The sequence below is a fragment of the Neophocaena asiaeorientalis genome, unplaced genomic scaffold (genome assembly GCF_003031525.2).
Source record: "Neophocaena asiaeorientalis asiaeorientalis breed wild unplaced genomic scaffold, Neophocaena_asiaeorientalis_V1.1 scaffold436, whole genome shotgun sequence".
Taxonomy (NCBI): Eukaryota; Metazoa; Chordata; class Mammalia; order Artiodactyla; family Phocoenidae; genus Neophocaena; species Neophocaena asiaeorientalis.
Window position 1 is genome coordinate 1,040,787 of NW_020172473.1, and position 21,558 is coordinate 1,062,344.

At 41.2% G+C, this 21,558-nt stretch overlaps 1 protein-coding gene across 1 annotated transcript in view; it reads right to left on the reverse strand.

Annotated features, from left to right (window-relative positions):
- Nucleotides 1–21,558, reverse strand: part of PCNX2 (pecanex 2) — a 263,859-nt gene that overhangs the window by 227,373 nt on the left and 14,928 nt on the right. Inside the window, exons 2-8 of the mRNA XM_024738160.1 lie at nt 17,674–17,879; nt 16,346–16,466; nt 15,631–15,667; nt 10,368–11,642; nt 3,046–3,193; nt 2,775–2,920; nt 339–432 (exon numbers count right to left, since the gene is read on the reverse strand). Of these exons, the coding sequence (XP_024593928.1) occupies nt 339–432; nt 2,775–2,920; nt 3,046–3,193; nt 10,368–11,642; nt 15,631–15,667; nt 16,346–16,466; nt 17,674–17,879 (2,027 nt within the window). The remainder of the gene's footprint in view (nt 1–338; nt 433–2,774; nt 2,921–3,045; nt 3,194–10,367; nt 11,643–15,630; nt 15,668–16,345; nt 16,467–17,673; nt 17,880–21,558) is intronic.

Here is a 21,558-nt window from a genome sequence, read left to right on the forward strand (position 1 = left end):
CGTCCCTTGAGACGAATTTAATAACGCGTTCTTGAGCTGCATCACCACCTTTCCCATAACTGTTTGCACAGGGCTCCCCTCTATTTATGCCTACGTGTTATATTCATTTTTGGAAGTGGCTACCATGAAAGTGGTTCTGTTTATTTTCAATTATTCTACGATATCTGATTTTCTTTTTCTTTCACGTGAAACCCACATGCTTTGCCGCCTACAGACGGATTATCACCTTCATTCTACACCAGGATCTTCACTTCATTTACACTCAGAGTCAGTTGCATGTAAGTTACTGGGGGCAGCAACGCGACACCTTCCCCAACCTGAAAACAAGCCCCACTTACCCAGCGTGAGAGAAGCCCTCATAATTTGATGGCTGATGCTGGAAAGGGCCTTCTTTCTGATTTCCAGACTTTAAGTAACAGGATTTAATTTCCCCTGCAAAATTTCGGCAAAGAAGATTACACAGTTATCTGTATATGATCATTTCCGCGTATACTTTTTCCAAGTTAGAGAGAACTCATTTTGGACTATTTTAATGATAATTGTTGGTAGTCTAGGTCCATTCTTTGTATTTCTCCATAGAATGTGTAACTTAGCTAAGAAAATCGTGACGTACCTCTCGGATAATGTGCTTAGACAAGTTTGCCTCAGTTACTTACTTTTCATTGAAGTATAGTTGATTCACAGTGTTGTCTTAGTTTCAGGTGTACAGCAAAGTGAACCAGTTATATCTACATATACATTCTTTTTCAGATTCTTTTCCATTATAGCTGATTACAAGATATTGAATATAGTTCCCTGTGCTATACAACAGGTCCTTGTTGTCTATCTATTTTATGTATAATAGTGTGTATTTGTTAATCCCAGACTCCCAATTTATCCCTCCCCGCTTTTCCACTTCAGTAACCGTAAGTTTGTTTTCTATGTCTGCGAGTTTGTTTCTGTTCATTTGTGCCCTTTTTTAAGATTCCACATATGTGATATCACATGACTCAGTTACTTATTACTTAATTGCTTTTCATCGATTAATCTGTACCATTTCTAATCCCCTTCTGCGTATTCTTTTCAATGCGTTTCTTTCGTATATTCTCTTCATGTGTCAGGATGATCTGTGTATGCCGTAACTGGGTTTGGTTTTGTTTTGTTTGTATCACGTGCAGAAGAGGCTTACTTAGTGTGTGGTTTTGATCGGTGGGCCACGAGGGGCCATCCCAACCTCTGAATTTGCCGATGAGCTGCTGACTGGTATGTCAGCCTGGTAATGAGGAAAAGCAAGAGATGGAATTAATCTGCGGAGTTCAATTAGCCTGCGACAGTGGTTCAGGGTACTGAGGTGTGAAAAGCAGTTCACTTTGTAAATGTAAACTGTCGCTCCCCAGAAGAGGTTTTGGGCGTACTTTCTTCAGGTGACAGGGAAGCATAATTAACCTTGTCTGTTACGGGCAGCTGCAATGTAGGCTGCAGTGCTGGGCCTCAACTTCAAGGTTGTACCCCAAAAGAAACATTCACAGTGACAACCACGGCCCCTCTGGAGGCTTTGACAGAAGGGCTACTGTCGTTCTTCATGATGTAAAAGTCTCTTTGTATTTCTGCAGATGCAGAAGCACTTCAAACTATAAACCGCTGATCCATATAGAGAGGGTAATATATCATTTATTATACAAACCAGGATCCTTGTGAGAGTAGAATAATAAGTTTACATTGATCTATAAGGGACTCAACCCAAGACCCGACCTACAAAAACTAAGACCTATATCCCTTATCTAAGGAACCTTGAATTTGCCTTTTAATGGTTCTTCCTTCCTTTCCTTCTTTCTCTTTCTTTCTTTCTTGTTCTTTCTTCCTTCCGTCCTTCCTTTCTATTACTTTTTAAAATCTTTTTTATAACAAGGTATTAAAAATATATCAGGGTCAGATTTTCAACATATATCCAATGAATATTTCTTAGGTGCTGGGCATTACCTTCCCAAAGTTTACAGCTGTGAGGGAGAAAATGTCACTAATCAAATTATTATAAGTCAATAAACAATTAGAAGCTGTAACAGTCTCAAAGAAGGAAAAGGATAGGGTGTTAGGAAAGCAAAAGAGCAGAGGAACCTGATTAAACCTGGGAAATCCAGGAAAGGTTTTCCTGAAGAACTTTCTTTAGAACTGAGATCCCAAGGATAAATGGCGCAGTGTGGGCACAGGGACACGGTATGTGCAAAGGCCCTGAGGCAGGAGGGCGCACACTCTGTTCTAAGAACACTACGTGTGAGCAAGCAGAACTAAGCCTTCCTCTTCCAGTCTAGTACAGGTATCCCCCGCTTTTTGTAAGTTCGCTTTACGCCACCTCATTTTTTTACGAAAGACCTCCCTTAGTACATGTTTTTGCTAACTGAAAGAAATCCGAAAATTTTTTCTGCTTCTAAAAGGCTAAAAGTGAAAAGAGCATTCAGCGTTCGTTTTGCAGTGAGTTATACAGCCAGCGCACACCCCAAGCAATGAGAGTAGCATCACCAAGCTCCCTCCCCAGGAACTATACCCAGTATCTCAGCATCAAGCTGCCACAGCTTTGAATTAGGACCACCTGTGTCTTATATTGATGTATTTTTTTGCATCCTTAGGTAACTGCCTCTTTGCTTTATACCATTTCCGTTTAGGAAAGATCTCGTAGGACCACTCTACTTTCAGATAGAGGGGAAACCTGTCCTCAGGCTAAGAGACCACATGGGACCTTGAGAAAGCTGCCAGCCTTCCCCCTTCTACATCATGAGTGAAGAGCTCTAAAGACTTACCATGTTCGTCAATAAAGACATGCATCGCATCCACAGACATCTCATCTTGCACAGATGTTTCAGGTCCACTGATGACTTGCAGCACAGAACTATCTTGCTGGGAAGTTACCCTGTAGATTATCTGCCTTTGTCTATTGCCCTGGAAACTTAACATACATAAAAATTTCAAAAGCCATGTGGAATGCCTCCTTACCCTTAAGAAAGCATTAAAAGCAGCAGCCAGTAAATGAGGCTGCACCAGCATGAAGCTATAGACGTAAGTTATCCTTACAGGGTCGGGATCTTGGCAGGCTCAGTGAGCCCGGGGCTGGTGCTGGTGTGCTCTTGACTTTGCACGTCCGGTTTTCCTTGCTTGGCGTTGGGTCCGCTGGGTTTCTCACTCTCTAGGATTTCCTCCTTTTTCTCCTGGGAACGGTTATCTGAAAAACATTGCTTTATGTGTTAACATAATATTAAATAAGAAATTAAGGTGAAAATACTCGGAAACAAGTTACCAAAACCGAAGCAAGAATAGATAGAAAATCGAAATAGCCCCTATGAATTCAGAATAAATACATTTAAAATAAATTAAATACATTTTATTTAAATAAATTTTCATTTTACTAATTATGGAAGTACCTAAATATTTTTGAAAAACAGAAGTGTGTATGTGTCAGAGACATGTTATTTAGACATCTACAAATACCATCACTTTACATATGGATTCCAGGACTCCCTTGTAACACTCCAGTGACCACTGGCTTACCCAGTTGAAAATCACCCTTTTGGCTAACTTAGTCCTGAAAGGTTCATAACTCATACATGAACAGCATCGATGAAAATAATGGCAAAAATACCCTGGTGATTTTGGAGTAAAGTCTCATTTTGCATTTTAAAACCTTATCAGTCTTTCCTTCTCACTCATTCTCAAAATCTAAATTTTCAAGCTGAAGGTAGAATTGGCCTCTTCATAAAGTAGGTGCTCATTAAGTAGAGCTGACTTTGAACCACACCTTGGCACTATGGAGGACTCAATGAGATACTATGCCTATGCCTTACCCTGAGAATATTTTAAGATGAATTAGAATTCCAAGATCAATAGGTATATATCGGGTTTTTGAATTTTTAGAATCCTCTTTAAATAATGGACCAGAACAAGGGTCTTAGTTTACACCATTATGCAAAGTGGAATGACCCCTGAGGGTCAGCCGTCCTTATCTAAAGACACACCCAATGGCCACTTTTAAGGTCACAATGTCCTCTGTATTCCCATGGCCAAAGATACCAATAGCTATCTTCTCCTGCATAAATTTTTGCCTGAGAGAAGAACACGATTGAGTGGTCTGAACCTACAGGCTCTTTCAAGACATGCCATTCAGAAAGCCCACCAAGATCTGTCTCAAAAGGTGAAGTGGGGTCTAAATCACATCATCATGTATACAACGAAGATTTTCATCCTTGGACTTGAAGTACTTAGAGAAACACTGCTGGCTTCCAAGTGAGTCCTGAAGATAAATATTCCCAGTGCATCTGTGAAACGATTAGAATTTCTTTGGTACAAAAATGTTTGCCTTTCAATTTGACAGCTTGTCAGGATAGAAGTTTTCACAGTTTTCAAGAAACACATTTGTGAGAAAGTGCTATCATAACAAACAGCTTTAGCCAGTGATCACGTCACGTAAAAACTGCAGGGAGGCATGTTTAGACAGCTCTACCTTCTGACACTACATGTATGTGGACCCATCCATTCGCTTCGCTTTTAATACCTTAGTCTCTCCTCCCCTTAAATGGGCACATTACGTATGTCAACCTATGGGTTATTTTCTTCTTCTTCCCCCCTTTAAAAATACACGTTGATAGGAATTCTCTGTTTCTAAAAATAATACACATGAATGCCATGTAATTTAAAACTAGAGAAAAGGAAAAAAATCTTAAATTACTCTTAACCCCACCATGCTGTTACAGGAGCCAATATGATACATATCACACCAGTATTTTTTTCTAGGCATCATTTTTTTTTTTCAAAACTTAAGTCATAATCCAGATGTTGATTTATAACAGTTCTATTTGACTTAAAGTATTGTAAATATTTAATGACATTAGACATTCTCCTACATCATCTACATCATCTAAAAATGGAAGTTATATAATATTACGTTAATATAATTTACTAAACTAAATAGGACAGTTAGAAAACAAATGTTGTTTTATAGCTGTTCTATTTATCTTAAAGTATTATAAATATTTAATTACATGAGATATTCTTCTACATTAACCAAAAATTGAAGTATATACTACATTTAAAAGTATAATGTATTAAACTAGACCCCTACTGTTATAAATTTAGGGTCTTTCGATTTGTCTATACTCCAGATAATTCTTCAGTAACCATCTTCACGTGCATCGTGATTACCTTCTTAGAAAGTCTAGAAGAAACTGAATATACAAAAGGATAACAGCCAGACAATATATATAAATACAGAACTCTGACCTACAATCTACAGCAACCAGCCCAGAAAACCAACCCATAATCTACAGTAACCAGCCAAGAAACCAATACACTATACAAGTCAGACTTGCAGGAAATCAGACCACTATTTCTAGCAAATAGCTCAGAAAGCCAAATAATAACGCCTATAACAATCAGTCCCAAATGGCCAGGACTTGAATAATAACAGAGCTTCCCTAATTTTTGCCTCTGCTTCCAGCCAGAGAAATCCAACCAATCAGAAGGAGCCAAATACGCTCCCCTAACCAATCACATAGGGTGCTCTAATTACCCCACCTCCAGCTTCTCCAGGCCAACAGCCTGCAATCACACCCAAAGCCTTCCTTTCTTCCACTACAAAGCTTTCCCACTCCTCTGCCTGCCTTGGAGTCGCTGCCAAAATGCTGGTGGCTGACTCTCGCTGTAGCAAGCTCTGAATGATAGCCTTACTTCTTCTCATTTGAGCAGTCTTTGTTCATTTCCACAAAGTAAAATAAAGCTGTATCAAAAGAAAACAAAAACATGGCTTTAAAGACTGTTGATAAAGGGTGTGGTTTTCCATAACCTCAAATTCTAGAATTTCCCCAAGACCTAAAGATAATTTAAAGGCCTTTGTGGAGATGACCTGGGTTGGAAATAAGAGCACCATAGAGGGCTTCCTCTATGGTTAAGAATCCACCTGCCAACACAGGGGACACAGGTTCGAGCCCTGGCCCAGGAAGATCCCACATGCCGCGGAGCAACTAAGCCCGTGCGCAACAACTGAGCCCACGTGCCACAACTACTGAGCCCATGCGCCTAGAGCCCGTGCTCCGCAACAAGAGAAGCCACTGCAATGAGAAGCCCGCGCACCAAAGCCAAGAGTAGCCCCCGCTCACCGTAACTAGAGAAAGCCCGCACACAGCAACAAAGACCCAATGTAGCCAAAAATAAATAAATAAATTTATTTAAAAAAAAAAAAAAAGAGTACCAAAGAGATACCTGGACAACCACATGTGAAAGAAAAAGATTAGAACATTTCTTCACACCATATGCAAAAATAAGCTCAAAATGGAAAGACCTAAATGTAAGATCAAAAAACAAAATACTCCCAGAAGAAAACATAGGCAGAACACTTTGACATCAATCATAGTATTATTGTTTGCATCTGTTTCCTAAGGCAAAGGAAACAAAAGCAAAAACAAACAAATGGAACTAATTAAACTTAAAAGCTTTTGTACAGCAAAAGAAACCATTGTCAAAACAAACAGACAACCTAATGATTGGGAGAAAATATTTGCAAACAATATGACCAATAAGGAGTTAATATCCAAAATATATAAAGAGTTCATACAAATCAATATCAAGAAAACAAATCAACCCAACTCAAAACATGGGCAGAAGACATGAATAGACATTTTTCTAAAGAAGACATAAAGATGGCCAACAGGCACATGAAAAGACGCTCAACACCGCTAATCATCAGAGAAATGCAAATCAAAACCACAATGAGACGTTACCTCACACCTGTCATAATGGCTATCATCAAAAAGTCTACAGATAATACATGTTGTTGAGGATATGGAGAAAAGGGAACCCTAGTAATTGTTGGTGGGAATATAAACTGGTACAGCCACTATGGAGAACAGTATGGAAATTCCTCAGAAAAACTGAAAATAGAACCACCATATGATCCAGCAATCCCACTCCTGGGTATATACCTGAAGAAAACGAAAACACTAATTTGAAAAGGTATTCACAGCATCAGTGTCCACAATAGTCAAGATATGTAAGCAACCTGAGTGTCCATCAACAGGTGAATGGATAAAGAAGATGTGGTATAGCTATTTACAATGGAATACTACTCAGCCATAAAAAGGAATGAACTTTTGCCATTTGCAACAAAATGGATGGACTTGTAGTTATTATGCTTAGCGAAATAAATCAGACAGAGAAAGACAAATACTGTATGTTATCACATATATGTGGAATCTAAAAAATAAAACTAGTGAATATAACAAAACAGAAACAGACTCACAGATATAGAGAACAAACTAGCGGTTACCAGTGGGGAGAGGGAAGGGGGGAGGGTAGGGGGTTAAGAGGTACAAACTACTATGTTTAAAATAAATAAGCTACAAGGATATATTGTAAAGCACAGGGAATATAGCCAACATTTTATAATAACTTTAAATGAAGTACAATCTTTAAAAATTGTAAATCACTGTTAGATACCGGAAATAAATATAATATTGTAAATCAACTATATTTCAATAAAAAAAAAATAGGAAGCAGGAGAGTAATTCCCAGGACAATAAGAAGAGCAAATGTTTGGTAATTTTAAAAAATTAAATGAAAAAAAAAACTCTGTCCCTGCCTGGAATAGGTATATGATCCAGTCCAACTCCTCCCTCCCTGTTGCACCTGCAAGTTCCCGACAACCAAGCCTGTTCCTTTCCATAGAAAACCTCATAGCATCCACATCTCTTTGCACACCCCCTAGGTTTCCAACTCAACCCTGTTCTGATTGAACGTGGCTGGCTGAAAAGTTTAAGAGCAGAAACTTAAGTAGACAGACCAAATAAACCTCACATATAGCCTGAGGGGAAACTCAGAATAGAAGGCTGAAATGGATCAAGTAGCAAGACTTTTCACATATTTTCTTACTTGAATCATCACAGTAAATCTGTAACATATTATTATTCCTGCTTTACTGAAGCTACTGTGACTCAGATGGATATGGTGAGTTGTCCAAGCTCACCCCGCTGGACGGCAAAACCAAAATTTGGCCCTGGGCTGTCAAGTTCCAAACCCAGAGCTCTGTCCTCCCCACACACAGCTTCCCAGAAAGAAACACATCACCCAGATCAGCATTACCTAATACAGTAGCCAGTAGCCACATGTGGCTACTTAAATGAAATAAAATTCAATAAAATTAAAAATTCCATTTCTCAGCTGTACAATCCCCATTTCAAGTATTTAATAGCTACACGTGGCCAGTGCCTGCTGTCCTGGATGGCAGATACGGGATAATTCCACCACTGCAGAAAGCTCTATTAGATAGTGCTGGTCAAGATGCGTGAATCTTTATATTAGATGGTGAGAATCCAAATCTTGTATCAGAAAGTGTCTAGTATCTCCAAGTAACCAATGCTTTCTTGTACTACATGTGTCTGTTATAAAGTTTAGCTGAATCTTTCCTGTTCTTGTTACTCCATACGCAAAATCTTGGATACACAGACATAGTAACACGGAGAACGCATTCACTTTACATAACTTAAATATTCAGACTTAATGAATTTTTAGGCAAGATTGGACTGACCCACAAGCAGGGCAAGCCTTTTGGCAGAGCACCAGAAAGACAAAAGAAAAAAGAGCAAATTGCTGGGAGCTGCCTGCATAGAGCCAAAGGGTCCCCCTGACTGGCCCAAAGAGCAGAGAACAGGTGGCAGCAAAGGGACAATCATAGCACGAAGATATGCTACTGCCACGTGAACCACAACTTCCTGTAAGCAATCCTACCATATAGATACGCTCTCAGAGATCTAGGCAGAAATGATGTACTCAAAAATCAAAGAAGTATGGACATTTAAAGTTAAGAGACTTTGGGACTTCCCTGGTGGCGTAGTGGTTAAGAATCCGCCTGCCGATGCAGGGGACACGGGTTCGAGCCCTGGTCCAGGAAGATCCCACATGCCGTGGAACAACTAAGCCTGCGCGCCACAACTAGTGAGCCCAAGTACCACAACTACTGAAGCCCACGCGCCTAGAGCCCGTGCTCCGCAACAAGAGAAGCCACCGCAGTGAGAAGCCTGTGCGCTGTAATGAAGAGTAGTCCCCGCTCGCCGCAACTAGAGAAAGCCCGCATGCAGCAACGAAGACCCAACGCAGCCAAAAATAAAATTAATTAATTAAAAATAAATAAATAAAGTTAAAAGACTTTGTAAAAACTCTAGTCCATGGGACTTCCCTGGCGGTCCAGTGGTTAGGACTGAGCGCTTTCACTGCCTTGGCCCCAGGTTCAATCCCTGGTCAGTGAACTAAGATTCCACAACCCATATGGAGTGGCCACACACACACACACACAAAATAACAACTCTAGTCCAATAACATCCTTTGCCAGGGAGGAAACTGAGCCCAGACATATTAAGAGAATGAATCTTCTATTCATACAGGAAATACAGTTTATTATTTATGAGTGTTGACTCTGTAGCCAGACTGCCTGGAATCAAAGCTGAGTTGTAGACTTACTAGGCTAACTTGGGAAAGGTAGTGAAAACCAGCTGCAAAAAAGGAATGATAACAGGACCCATAACACAAGGTTACATGAAGACTAAATGAGTGAAAGTGAGGCTAACTGTATAATATATTGCTCAAACTGGGAACCCTTTTGAGAGTGAAAGGCAGCGTTATTAATAATTATGTTGGCAAAACACATGTTAATGAGGGCCTTTTTGGACAAACCACCACGGATGGTCACCCGTGTTAACATCTAAAGTCCTTAGGATGGTGCCGGCGTAAATTAAGAGCTGTGTGTTTGTTATAATTATGTTTACAACGTGGGGTAATTAGAGAATTCAGCACAGAGGATTATATAATGGAATTCAACAGAAAAGTGGATTCCTTTCACAGAAACTTGCTTTACAATCAGCTTTCCCAGAATGCATCTATTCTATTTTTTTCATACCTGTACTTTTTAATTTATTTTTTTAAAAGTCTCATTGAATTTGTTACAATATTGCTTCTGTTTTATGTTTTGGTTTTTTTGGCCACGAGTCACGTGGGGTCTTAGCTCCCCAACCAGGGATCGAACGTGCACCCCCTGCATTGGGAGGTGAAGTCTCAACCACTGGACCGCCAGGAGAGTTCTGCATCTATTCTATTAAGGAAGAGCTACCTTCAGGGGTCTTGTCACCATGGTAAAATATAACTGCTCATTTCCTTAGAAGTAAACGTTCTTGCCTAGGGAAGCCAAATCTTCATTACTATGCCTTAAATTTGCTGGTGGAATAAGCCAGGTTTAATCCATGCTCATCACACAGCTTAGTTTTGATACACTCAGCAAATATCAGTGACGACACCAAGCACCCAACAATTACACAACACTTATCCCGCTGTTTGCAAAATCAAATCACAGAAGCCCGCACCTCCAGGAAGCCCGCTGTCTTTGCTCTGCTCTGCCGGCTCATTCTTTTGGTTGGATACCACCACCTTGGAAGTATTCATTGATTCTAACAGGGAGACAAATTCCAGGAAGTTGGATTCATTTGGTATCTGTCCTTCCTTGGCCTCCAGGTCAGATTTGGAAGTTGGCATTGTTTGTTCTTTATCGTTAATAACTTCTGCGGAACTTTTGCTCAAGAAGACGTCTGTCCCGCTGTCTACACTGAGGACTTGGGAGTGTCTCTTTTCCTGGCTGGTTCTACAAGATGATGGGTCAAGGTTAGCCTGGACTTCCATGCCCCCCTCAGACTTGGAGACCACATCAGGCGTGGGTGATGGGGTTGGACAGGGGTCTCCTGGGGAAGGACTGTGGTCCTGTGTGGCATCGCCCCCGTCCCCAGATTCGTAGCCAGAACATGGATTGGAAGACGCCTCCACCATCAATCTCTCCGGCGTCCTGTCACTTCCATTGCCTTCGGGACACACCACACCTCCTCCACCCTCAGACAGCTCAAGGGTGATGATGGGAATTCTCATCTGTTTCTCAGGACCAGCGGCCCCTGGGGGAACTGGCTCGGCGTCACACGTGAATCCGGTTGCCTCAGTACCAACCACCTTCAGGTGAAGAGAACTTTCCAAGTCTGTCATGGAGTTGGGGGTACTACTCATGGTGATGACAATCTTAATGGGCTCGTGCAGACTCAGCAGGTCTCCAGGTTGAGAAGTATCTATGAGAGTGACAGCGACCTCATTATCTGAGTCATCCACCTCCTGGTTCAAGGGTGGGTCCACCTGCTGGGAAACCTGCTCCCGCCCAGGTTTGGCGATGACGGTGTTACACTGAGGGCAGCTACTGCTCAGGCTGTCCTGAGGCGACTTGCTTTGCAACTGTTCCCTGATGGAGGCAAAATTCCCAGGTTCTGGAATCGGGATGGAATTCTCACTCCCCCAAGGCTGGAAAGAAACATCTGTCTCCAGTAAGTCGTATTGAGACAAAGACAGGTAGGGCACCTTCTTCACAGCTTCTTTGTCCACCAAGCCACCCTCGGATCTGTGGCAGAAGGGGGGCTGCCCCTGGTCCCCTTTTTCCTTCCCTTTATCACTGATGCAAGTTTCTGCCACGACTGGTTTCACTGGTATTGCTGACGTGGTCATGGTTTCCGGCACGTGCCCTTTAGAAGCAGGTAAGCTTTCCGTTTTCATCCCGGGTGCTGTAGATGACACTGGTGCTACGGGTTGGTCATCTGACACAATGACACCTGAAATCAACAACAACAGCAACTTGATTCACATCCAGAATGGATGAATAATGTCATGGAGCAAGACCGAATAATAACAAACTAAAAACAATACCAGCAACAAATGTGATTAGATGCTTAGTCTAAAAATAGTACCTCTGCTGTGAAATTGTTCTTGAAATCTCTATATTTAAAAAATAATTCAGGCTTGTAGCTTTCCCTCTTTTGTGGGCTTGGGAGGCAGACTAGTATGATTTAAACAACATATTTGCAATCAGAAAGGTCCTGGCTCTGCTATTCACTAGCTACGTTTTATTGGGCAAGTTACTTAATCCTTCTAAACCAAGGCAGGGAGGGTCCAAAATATTGATATATAAGGCTTGACAAGCAAAAGCAGCTTGGATTTTATGCTAAGAATAATGTGAACTCAGCAGAAGTTTTTCAATGCAGAGAAAGGAAGGGGTTCATTCAGGCCTCCAAAAGTTCTTTTCTAAGTCTTCTGAAGACAATCAAAAGACAATAAAATGGGAGGAGGAACCAAGATGGTGGAGTAGAAGGACGTGCTCTCACTCCCTCTTACGAGAACACCAGAATCACAACTAACTGCTGAACAATCATCGACAGGAAGGCACTGGAACTCACCAAAAAAGATCCCCCACATCCAAAGACAAAGGAGAAGCCACAGTGAGATGGGAGGAGGGGCGCAATCACAGTAAAATCAAATCCCATAACCGCCGGGTGGGTGACTCACAGACTGGAGAACACTTATACCACAGAAGTCCACCCACTGCAGTGAAGGTTCTGAGCCCCACGTCAGGCTTCACAACCTGGGGGCCCGGCAACAGGAGGAGGAATTCCTAGAGAATCAGACTTCAAAGCCTAGTGGGAATTGATTGCAGGACTTCAACAGGACTGGGGGAAATAGAGACTCCACTCTTGGAGGGAACACACAAGGTAGTGTGCGCATCGGGACAGAGGGGAAGGAGCAGTGACCCCAGGGGAGACTGAACCAGACCTACCTGCTAGTGCTGGTGGGTCTCCTGCAGAGGCGGGGGGTGGCTCTGTTTCACCGTGGGGACAAGGACAGTGGCAGCAGAACTTCTGGGAGGTACTCCTTGGCGAGAGCCCTCCCAGAGTCTGTCCTTAGCCCCACCAAAGAGCCCAGGTAGGCTCCAGTGTTGGGTTGCCTCAGGCAAAACAACCAACAGGGAGGGAACCCAGCCCCACCCATCAACAGTCAAGTGGATTAAAGTTTTACTAAGCTCTGCACACCACAGCAACAGTCAGCTCTACCCACCACCACAGCCTCTCATCAAGCCTCTTAGATAGCCTCATCCACCAGAGGGCAGACAGCAGAAGCAAGAAAAACTACAGTCCTGCAGCCTATGGAACAAAAACCACATTCACAGAAAGATAGACAAGATGAAAGGCAGAGGGCTATGTACCAGATGAAGGAACAAGGTAAAACCCCAGAGAAACAACTAAATGAACTGCAGATAGGCAACCTTCCAGAAAAAGAATTCAGAATAATGATAGTGAAGATGATCCAGGACCTCGGAAAAACAATGGAGGCAAAGATCGAGAAGATGCAAGAAATGTTTAACAAAGACCTAGAAGAATTAAAGAACAAACACCTAGAAGAATTAAAGAACAAACAAACAGAGATGAACAATACAATAACTGAAATGAAAAATACACTAGAAGGAATCAAATATATAAGGCTTGACAAGCAAAAGCAGCTTGGATTTTATGCTAAGAATAATGTGAACTCAGCAGAAGTTTTTCAATGCAGAGAAAGGAAGGGGTTCATTCAGGCCTCCAAAAGTTCTTTTCTAAGTCTTCTGAAGACAATCAAAAGACAATAAAATGGGAGGAGGAACCAAGATGGTGGAGTAGAAGGACGTGCTCTCACTCCCTCTTACGAGAACACCAGAATCACAACTAACTGCTGAACAATCATCGACAGGAAGGCACTGGAACTCACCAAAAAAGATCCCCCACATCCAAAGACAAAGGAGAAGCCACAGTGAGATGGGAGGAGGGGCGCAATCACAGTAAAATCAAATCCCATAACCGCCGGGTGGGTGACTCACAGACTGGAGAACACTTATACCACAGAAGTCCACCCACTGCAGTGAAGGTTCTGAGCCCCACGTCAGGCTTCACAACCTGGGGGCCCGGCAACAGGAGGAGGAATTCCTAGAGAATCAGACTTCAAAGCCTAGTGGGAATTGATTGCAGGACTTCAACAGGACTGGGGGAAATAGAGACTCCACTCTTGGAGGGAACACACAAGGTAGTGTGCGCATCGGGACAGAGGGGAAGGAGCAGTGACCCCAGGGGAGACTGAACCAGACCTACCTGCTAGTGCTGGTGGGTCTCCTGCAGAGGCGGGGGGTGGCTCTGTTTCACCGTGGGGACAAGGACAGTGGCAGCAGAACTTCTGGGAGGTACTCCTTGGCGAGAGCCCTCCCAGAGTCTGTCCTTAGCCCCACCAAAGAGCCCAGGTAGGCTCCAGTGTTGGGTTGCCTCAGGCAAAACAACCAACAGGGAGGGAACCCAGCCCCACCCATCAACAGTCAAGTGGATTAAAGTTTTACTAAGCTCTGCACACCACAGCAACAGTCAGCTCTACCCACCACCACAGCCTCTCATCAAGCCTCTTAGATAGCCTCATCCACCAGAGGGCAGACAGCAGAAGCAAGAAAAACTACAGTCCTGCAGCCTATGGAACAAAAACCACATTCACAGAAAGATAGACAAGATGAAAGGCAGAGGGCTATGTACCAGATGAAGGAACAAGGTAAAACCCCAGAGAAACAACTAAATGAACTGACATATGATCCAGCAATCCCACTACTGGGCATATACCCAGAGAAAACTGTAATTCAAAAAGACACATGCACCCCAGTGTTCATTGCAGCACTATTTACAATAGCCAGGTCATGGAAGCAGCCTAAATGCCCATCGACAGACGAATGGATAAAGAAGTTGTGGTACATATATACAATGAAATATTACTCAGCCATAAAAAAGAACGAAATTGAGTCAGTTATAGAGACATGGACAGATCTAGAGACTGTCATACAGAGTGAAGTGAAGTAAGTCAGAAAGAGAAAAACAAATATCGTATATTAACGCATGTATTTGGAACCTAGAAAAATGGTACAGATGAGCCGGTTTGCGGGGCAGAAGTTGAGACACAGATGTAGAGAACAAACGTATGGACACCAAGGGGGGAAAACCGCAGTGGGGTGGGGATGGTGGTGTGCTGAATTGGGCGATTGGGATTGACATGTATACACTGATGTGTATAAAACTGATGACTGATAACCTGCAGTACAAACAAACAAACAAAAACTAATACTAAACTTTCTTTGTATTATTTGTATGGAAATATGTTAATATAAATGTTTCAGACATTACATGAAATTTCTAAAAACCTTGTATGTTCTGGTATAATGTTATAAGTCATAATTCTAGTTATTACTTTAAAATGTACCTCAGAAATAACTAAAAAAAAAAAGACAATAAAATGAAATCTTAGTAAAAAAGTGAAACAAATATTTGTGGTGGGAGGGTTAAAAGAAAATTTCAGGAACAAAATTTGGAACTTGACAGAAATGCATATACACAGAATGCAATGTCATTTCCTCTGTCATTTTTCAGTGTAAGTACTATAATAAAAAGTATACTGTGTTGATGATGAATTTATCCTACTTTATATCTGCTATTATGAGCTGTATGAAAGGAGTCACAGACTGCAGAAAGGACAATGAAATATAATCAATACAATATCACAGTCTGAACGTAGACATGATACACAAATTCTGATAAGAAATAATGAAAATGAAGAGCTAAAGAAAAGAAGGTAAAACAAAACTGCAATCTTGGGTACAGTTGTAATTCTGAATGAATTCACTGGCATTCTGCTCTATGAAAATTATTTTTTGCTTCACTGAAGATAATGCTGTGATAAAATATTAAATGATGAGAACAAGCACTCTACCTTTGAGATCTTCCACTGTTTCCTGTTCTGGCAGCTCCTAAATAAATTAAAGAACAAAAATCAATCAATATAAAAAAAAAAATCAATCAACATGATTCAGCTCCCTGCCCACTTCCAGGCAGTCAGCAGCCACTGTTTCTCTCAATGGCACATGGGAAAGACACAACAGAGTGTCCACTTAGAAAACGGGTAGCAAAGATGGACACAAAAATATCTAGAGTGTAGACATCCAATGAAGCCCACGGTGCTGTGAGAAAAGGGAGTTTGGTAATTAAGAAAGTAAGGAGAAAAACTAATGGGCTACTTCAGACTATAGTGAATAGAGCCCAAGAAAGTGAATCTAGAATAAAGGTGATTTAAGTAGGATTTCACGTGGAGTGGTGGAGTGGATTCCAGGGGAAAGCATTGCAAATACGATGATTGAGATGAATGACAGACAGGACCAGGGAGAGGGCAGTGAAGGTGAGCTTATGGGTTCTTCTGGCCGTGGTGCAGTCTCGGCAGGGCAGGCAGACTGCAGAGAAGGCCGGTGGGTGTGCTTGGAACGGGTGACTGGGTGTTTATCTCATGGTCCATGTGCTCCCCTCAGGTCATCGCCACCAAGAGGCCAGTATTTACAACCAGTGCACATAAGTTGCAGTCACCACCATTGCACACTTCCATGATCAACACTCCAGCGGCATGAGGAGAGTGAAACAGAAAACAGACCACTAACCAGGAGCCCAGATGAATGATGAGAGTTTATGCTCTGTCCTCTGGAGCTGCCGTGGACGGGAGGCGTGGAGAGGGTTCGACTGGCCTCTTCCTTTTTGCCGTTGTTAATCCGCCCATTATTGCTAAGCCACCATGAGAAACACAGGGGCAGTGATATTATCAAATAAAACTATGGCTCTTTTGACCTTAGTCCTCAAACAATTTTTTTTCCTTGATTCCACTTTGTCCAATTCATGGTATACACAATGGACTATTACTCAGCCATAAAAGAGAAAGAAAGAATGCCATTTGCAGCAACATGGATGGACCTGGAGATTATCATACTAAGTAAGTCAGACAGAGAAAGACAAATACCATATGGTATCACTTATATGTGGAATCTATGATATGACACAAATGAACTTATATACAAAACAGAAACAGACTTAGAAAACAAACTTATGGTTACCAAAGGGGAAAGGACGGGGAGGGATATATTAGGAGTTTGGGAGTCACATATACACACTACTATATATAAAAGAGATAGACAACAGGGACCTACTGGATAGCACAGGGAATTATACTCAATATTTTGTAATAACCTATATGGGAAAAGAATCTGAAAAAGTATGTATATATATATATATATATATATATATATATATATATATATATATATATATATATATATATATATACACACACACACACACACATAACTGAATCACTTTGTTGTACACCTGAAACTAACACAACATTATAAGTCAACTATATTTCAATAAAAAAATATATATGTATAAAAAAGGGGAAGCGTTCACGGTATACAAGTTTTATTTTTAAAAGCTAATAAACATTACTTTAAAATAAGACATGCTCTCTTAAGGAACTATCAGAAATAAGACCAAGAATAGTGATGAATGCTCACTTTTGAATTACTCGTAATATTTTAGTTCTATGCAATGTATTACTTTTATATTAACAAACACAAATGTTCTTTCTGAAAATACTCTGGCGTGCACTAAGCATTGAGATGATGAGATAAAAATACTGAAGTGAAATATTTTGCTACGCTAAGCCTAATGCAAATGAATTTCAGAGCATGGTATAAGGTCCTATTAAATAGTCAGTTAAACCGTCTGGATTATCAACGGTAAGGCATTATCATAAAATGCCTATCAACTTAGGCATTATTTTTATGCCTAAGTGTATGTTTAAATATGAGAAAAATGTACATATTTGTGTCTGCCTCTCCTGGCATATTTTCACAAACAACTCATACATGAGAAAAATTATTTTAATCAAAATTAAAACCTTTAAATTATGAACTAATGCATTAATGAGAAATGTTACCCTGTATTTTTATGATTGGTTATGTGGTCACTGATGGCCTCTTTGTCTTTACTTGGCTTTTCCTTCTTTCTGGAGGGCCTTTGCTGAATCACTTCTCCTTTATCAAACATGAGGTGTAGGCGATAACTGATCAATTTGATTATTGTGAAGAATATCGTCACTGAGCTGCAGTAAAAAAATACAGTGATGGCATTTGGAGGAAAAGCCTAGAGAAGAGAAAAGAAAGGAAAAAATGTATTTGCTTGTAGGATTACCTCTGGTCTTAAATCTAAAAGTATTTTAAAACTAGTTATTGAGCATAAGTTGGGCGAGATTTCAAATTTTATTAGTTTTATAACTTTTCCTGTTCGTAATACCTGAAGAGAAAGAGCTACTACCTTTTTATTTTTTTTTAAAGTCTTTCTTATTTTTCAGGTGCTGGTACTAGCTGCAATGACCAACATGTGATTTGCAGACAGGAACCCCATGGAACAAAAGATACGTTATAGTGAGAGTCTCCATTTTCTACCAGCTCTTTTCTACAGGCTAGTCTGGTCTTCCGTGCATATGGTCTTCAAGGCCAGAGGAGGGCCTTTGAGATGCTGTTTTCTTCAACAAAACACAAACGGCCTTGCAGAGAACAAAGGGAAGGAGAAAGGTTAGTGTAATGCCCCCTTGCTTTCCTCCCTGATTTCCCATTGGGTTAATATCATCAAGCCATGGACTTCTCTAGTGACATGATGTAGGCAGGGGCCATAAGAGGGTGTACTGCCTCTCAAAGGCAGAGGGACATTTCCAAAAGTGGCAAAGGATCTTTGCATGGAGATCATGGTGAAGGTCAGCTCAATTCTGTCCAATCCCCTCAAGAAACAAAATGAATCACTGGGATCCATGTAATTGTCCCACTCTGTAGGATACCCCACATCCCTTCCTATTTCTCTCACAGACCGTGGACCATGGCAGGTTCTCTGGTCCTTCCTAAATGAAATTCTTATCTTCTGGGATAGAAATGAATTCCTGAGGGTCCCAAGATGATACTAACAACAACCTCAATAAACAGCGAGACCCTTTTAGCAATGCATCTCCCAGAAGGATCTCATAAGTCCAGTAATGATTCCAGTCAGTGCTGCAACCTGGAACACAGCGAGGCTCAGAGGCCACATGGCCCGGCCCCCTTCTGCTCCCATGCAGCCCCTGCACTACCTGCCCTGGTCCTATCTAACAATTTACCATCTGGGTAAGACCGTTCCTAAAGCAGAATAGCCAAGCCAAAGGAACAACCAAGAAAGAGGAAACGATCACCTACAGTAAAAGCTGAAGTGAAGAATTTTCACCATCACTGACTTGTTTTCATTTCATGCGGATAAAAGTCCACAAATAAATATGAATTCATAAATAAGTGAATGACAGAATGATTAAATAAGATAAATATCAGATGGATAGAAATATATAAAGTCAGTTCCCCTCCCTGGAAGCAGATAAGTTCCACATTTACACATGTACCTCCTCATGAGAAGTTGTGAAGAACCTCAAGGAACATATAGCCAAGTTGAAGAGAGACAGAGAGGAGAGGCCATTAATAGCCCCCATCACTTTTCCTTAACATGTATGTATATTTCAGGTCTAAAAAAGTGTAGGCTAATAAAAAAGAATGAAATAATGCCATTTACAGCAAAACGGATGGACATAGAGATTACCATACTAAGCGAAGTAAGTCAGAAAGAGAAACACAAATACCATATGACATCACTTATATGTGGGATTAAAAAAAAAATGATACAAATGAACTTATTTACAAAACAGACTCACAGACATAGAGAACAGATTAACAAGAATGTATGTATATATAACTGAATCACTTTGCTGTACACCAGAAATTAACACAACATTGTAAATCAACCGTGCTTCAATAAAATATAAATTTTAAAAATAATAATATCAATAAATGTAGGCTAAAGCTAGAGAGTAAGTTTGAAGAAACTGATAAAGAAGCAAGAAAACCCAGCAAATGCTAAAACCAACAGGATGCTGAGTGAAGTAAGTCAGAGAAAGACAAGACAAATACTGTATGATCTCACTTACATGAAATTTATTTAAATATAAGTGAAATACAAATTTATATTAGTTTAAAACAAAAAGAAAAACACCAAACTTACAGAAAAAAAGATCAGATTTGTAGTTACCAGAGATGGGGGGAGGGTGGGCGGAGGGAAACTGAAGGAAGGTGGTGAAAAGGTCTAAACTTACAAGAGTAATAAGTACTAAGGATGCCATGTATATGATGACTATAATTAACATTGCTGTATGATATATAGGAAAGTTGTTAAGAGGGTAGATCCTAATTCATCGCAAGAATTTTTTTCTTCTCTTTGTACTGTATCTATATGAGATGATGGATGTTAACTAAGCCCATGCTTAGCTGTGATAATCATTTCACAATATACGTAAATCAAACCATCAGGATTTCTACCTTAAACTTACACAGTGTCGTGTGTCAATTACTTCTTAGTAAAAGTGGGGAGAAAAAGAAGGCAGATAAAAAAAGTTTTTAATAAACCCCAGCAAATGTCTATGAGAATAGATTAGCAAACTGTCATATACAAATTATTTTTTAAAGGAGAATTATTTTATATTATTTTATTTTATTTATTTTCTTATTTTTTGGCTGTGCTAGTGGGATCTTAGTTTCCCGACTAGGGATGGAACCCATGCCCCTTGCACCATAAGCACGGAGTCCTAACCACTGGACCACCAAGGAATTCCCTGTCATATACAAATTATATTCATAAGTTGTCTGAATTATAATGTAGCTTGGGTCTCATAGTATTCCAATTAGTAGGGGTAGCAGAGAAAGTGCTCACTAAATATCCCACGGGCTCTCCTACATTTCCCAGCCTCTCTTGCAGTCAGGCTGGGCCCATGTGCCTACTTTTGGCCAACGGGCCATGAGCAGAAGTGGCCAGTCACTACTAAGCCTAAACAATGATGAGCTGGTGCCTCTTCCATGCCACCCTCCTCCTCTTTAGTTGATAAACTCAGAGGCCACGTTTTCCAGATCCATCTACAAGACAACAGAGCTTCCTTCAGCCTGGGCTCCTGGGTGACTCTGTGGGACAAGGCCCTTACAGACCCAAGATGGACATGTAATAGAAGCGAGAAATAAACCTTTGATTCACTGAACCACTGAGATTTGGGGCATGGCAGCTAGCATGGTTTCACCTAAATTAATATTGGGGGGTACCATTTTATGGGGAAGCTTCCATTCAAGATTAGAGATAAAAACCCTAAGGCATTGGGAAAAGAAGGCTAGGGAAGAAGGGGGAGAGAGAAAAGATTATATATGGATACTGGGGAAATTCATTTGGAAAAAAACTGACTTGCCACTCTTCTCATAAATATGGGCTACAGCATAAGCTTAGTAATGTTGGAATTAGGAGAAGGCAAGAAGCTTGAAGTTGAAGTTGACATGAACATTAGTAACTAGTTTGCAACCCAGGTGAGAACAGGTCCTGTCTCATCCTCGATGAAGGACCACTTAGCACTTTGTCGCACCACTGGAAAGCCCCTACACCGCACCAGACCCTAGTAAGAGATAGACATTTTACTGAAAATTTCCTTGGCGAGAGGAAAGGTTTCACAGCACATGACTCATGGCACATTATTCCTCCCCAAATTCTCTGCTCTCATGATTCCTTTAAAAGCCTCTCCCCGGGGCTTCCCTGGTGGCGCAGTGGTTGAGAGTCCGCCTGCCGATGCGGAGGACGCGGGTTCGTGCCCCGGCCCGGGAGGATCCCACATGCCGCGGAGCGGCTGGGGCCGTGGGCCATGGCCGCTGAGCCTGGGCGTACGGAGCCTGTGCTCTGCAAGGGGTGAGGCCACAGCAGTGAGAGGCCACAGCAGTGAGAG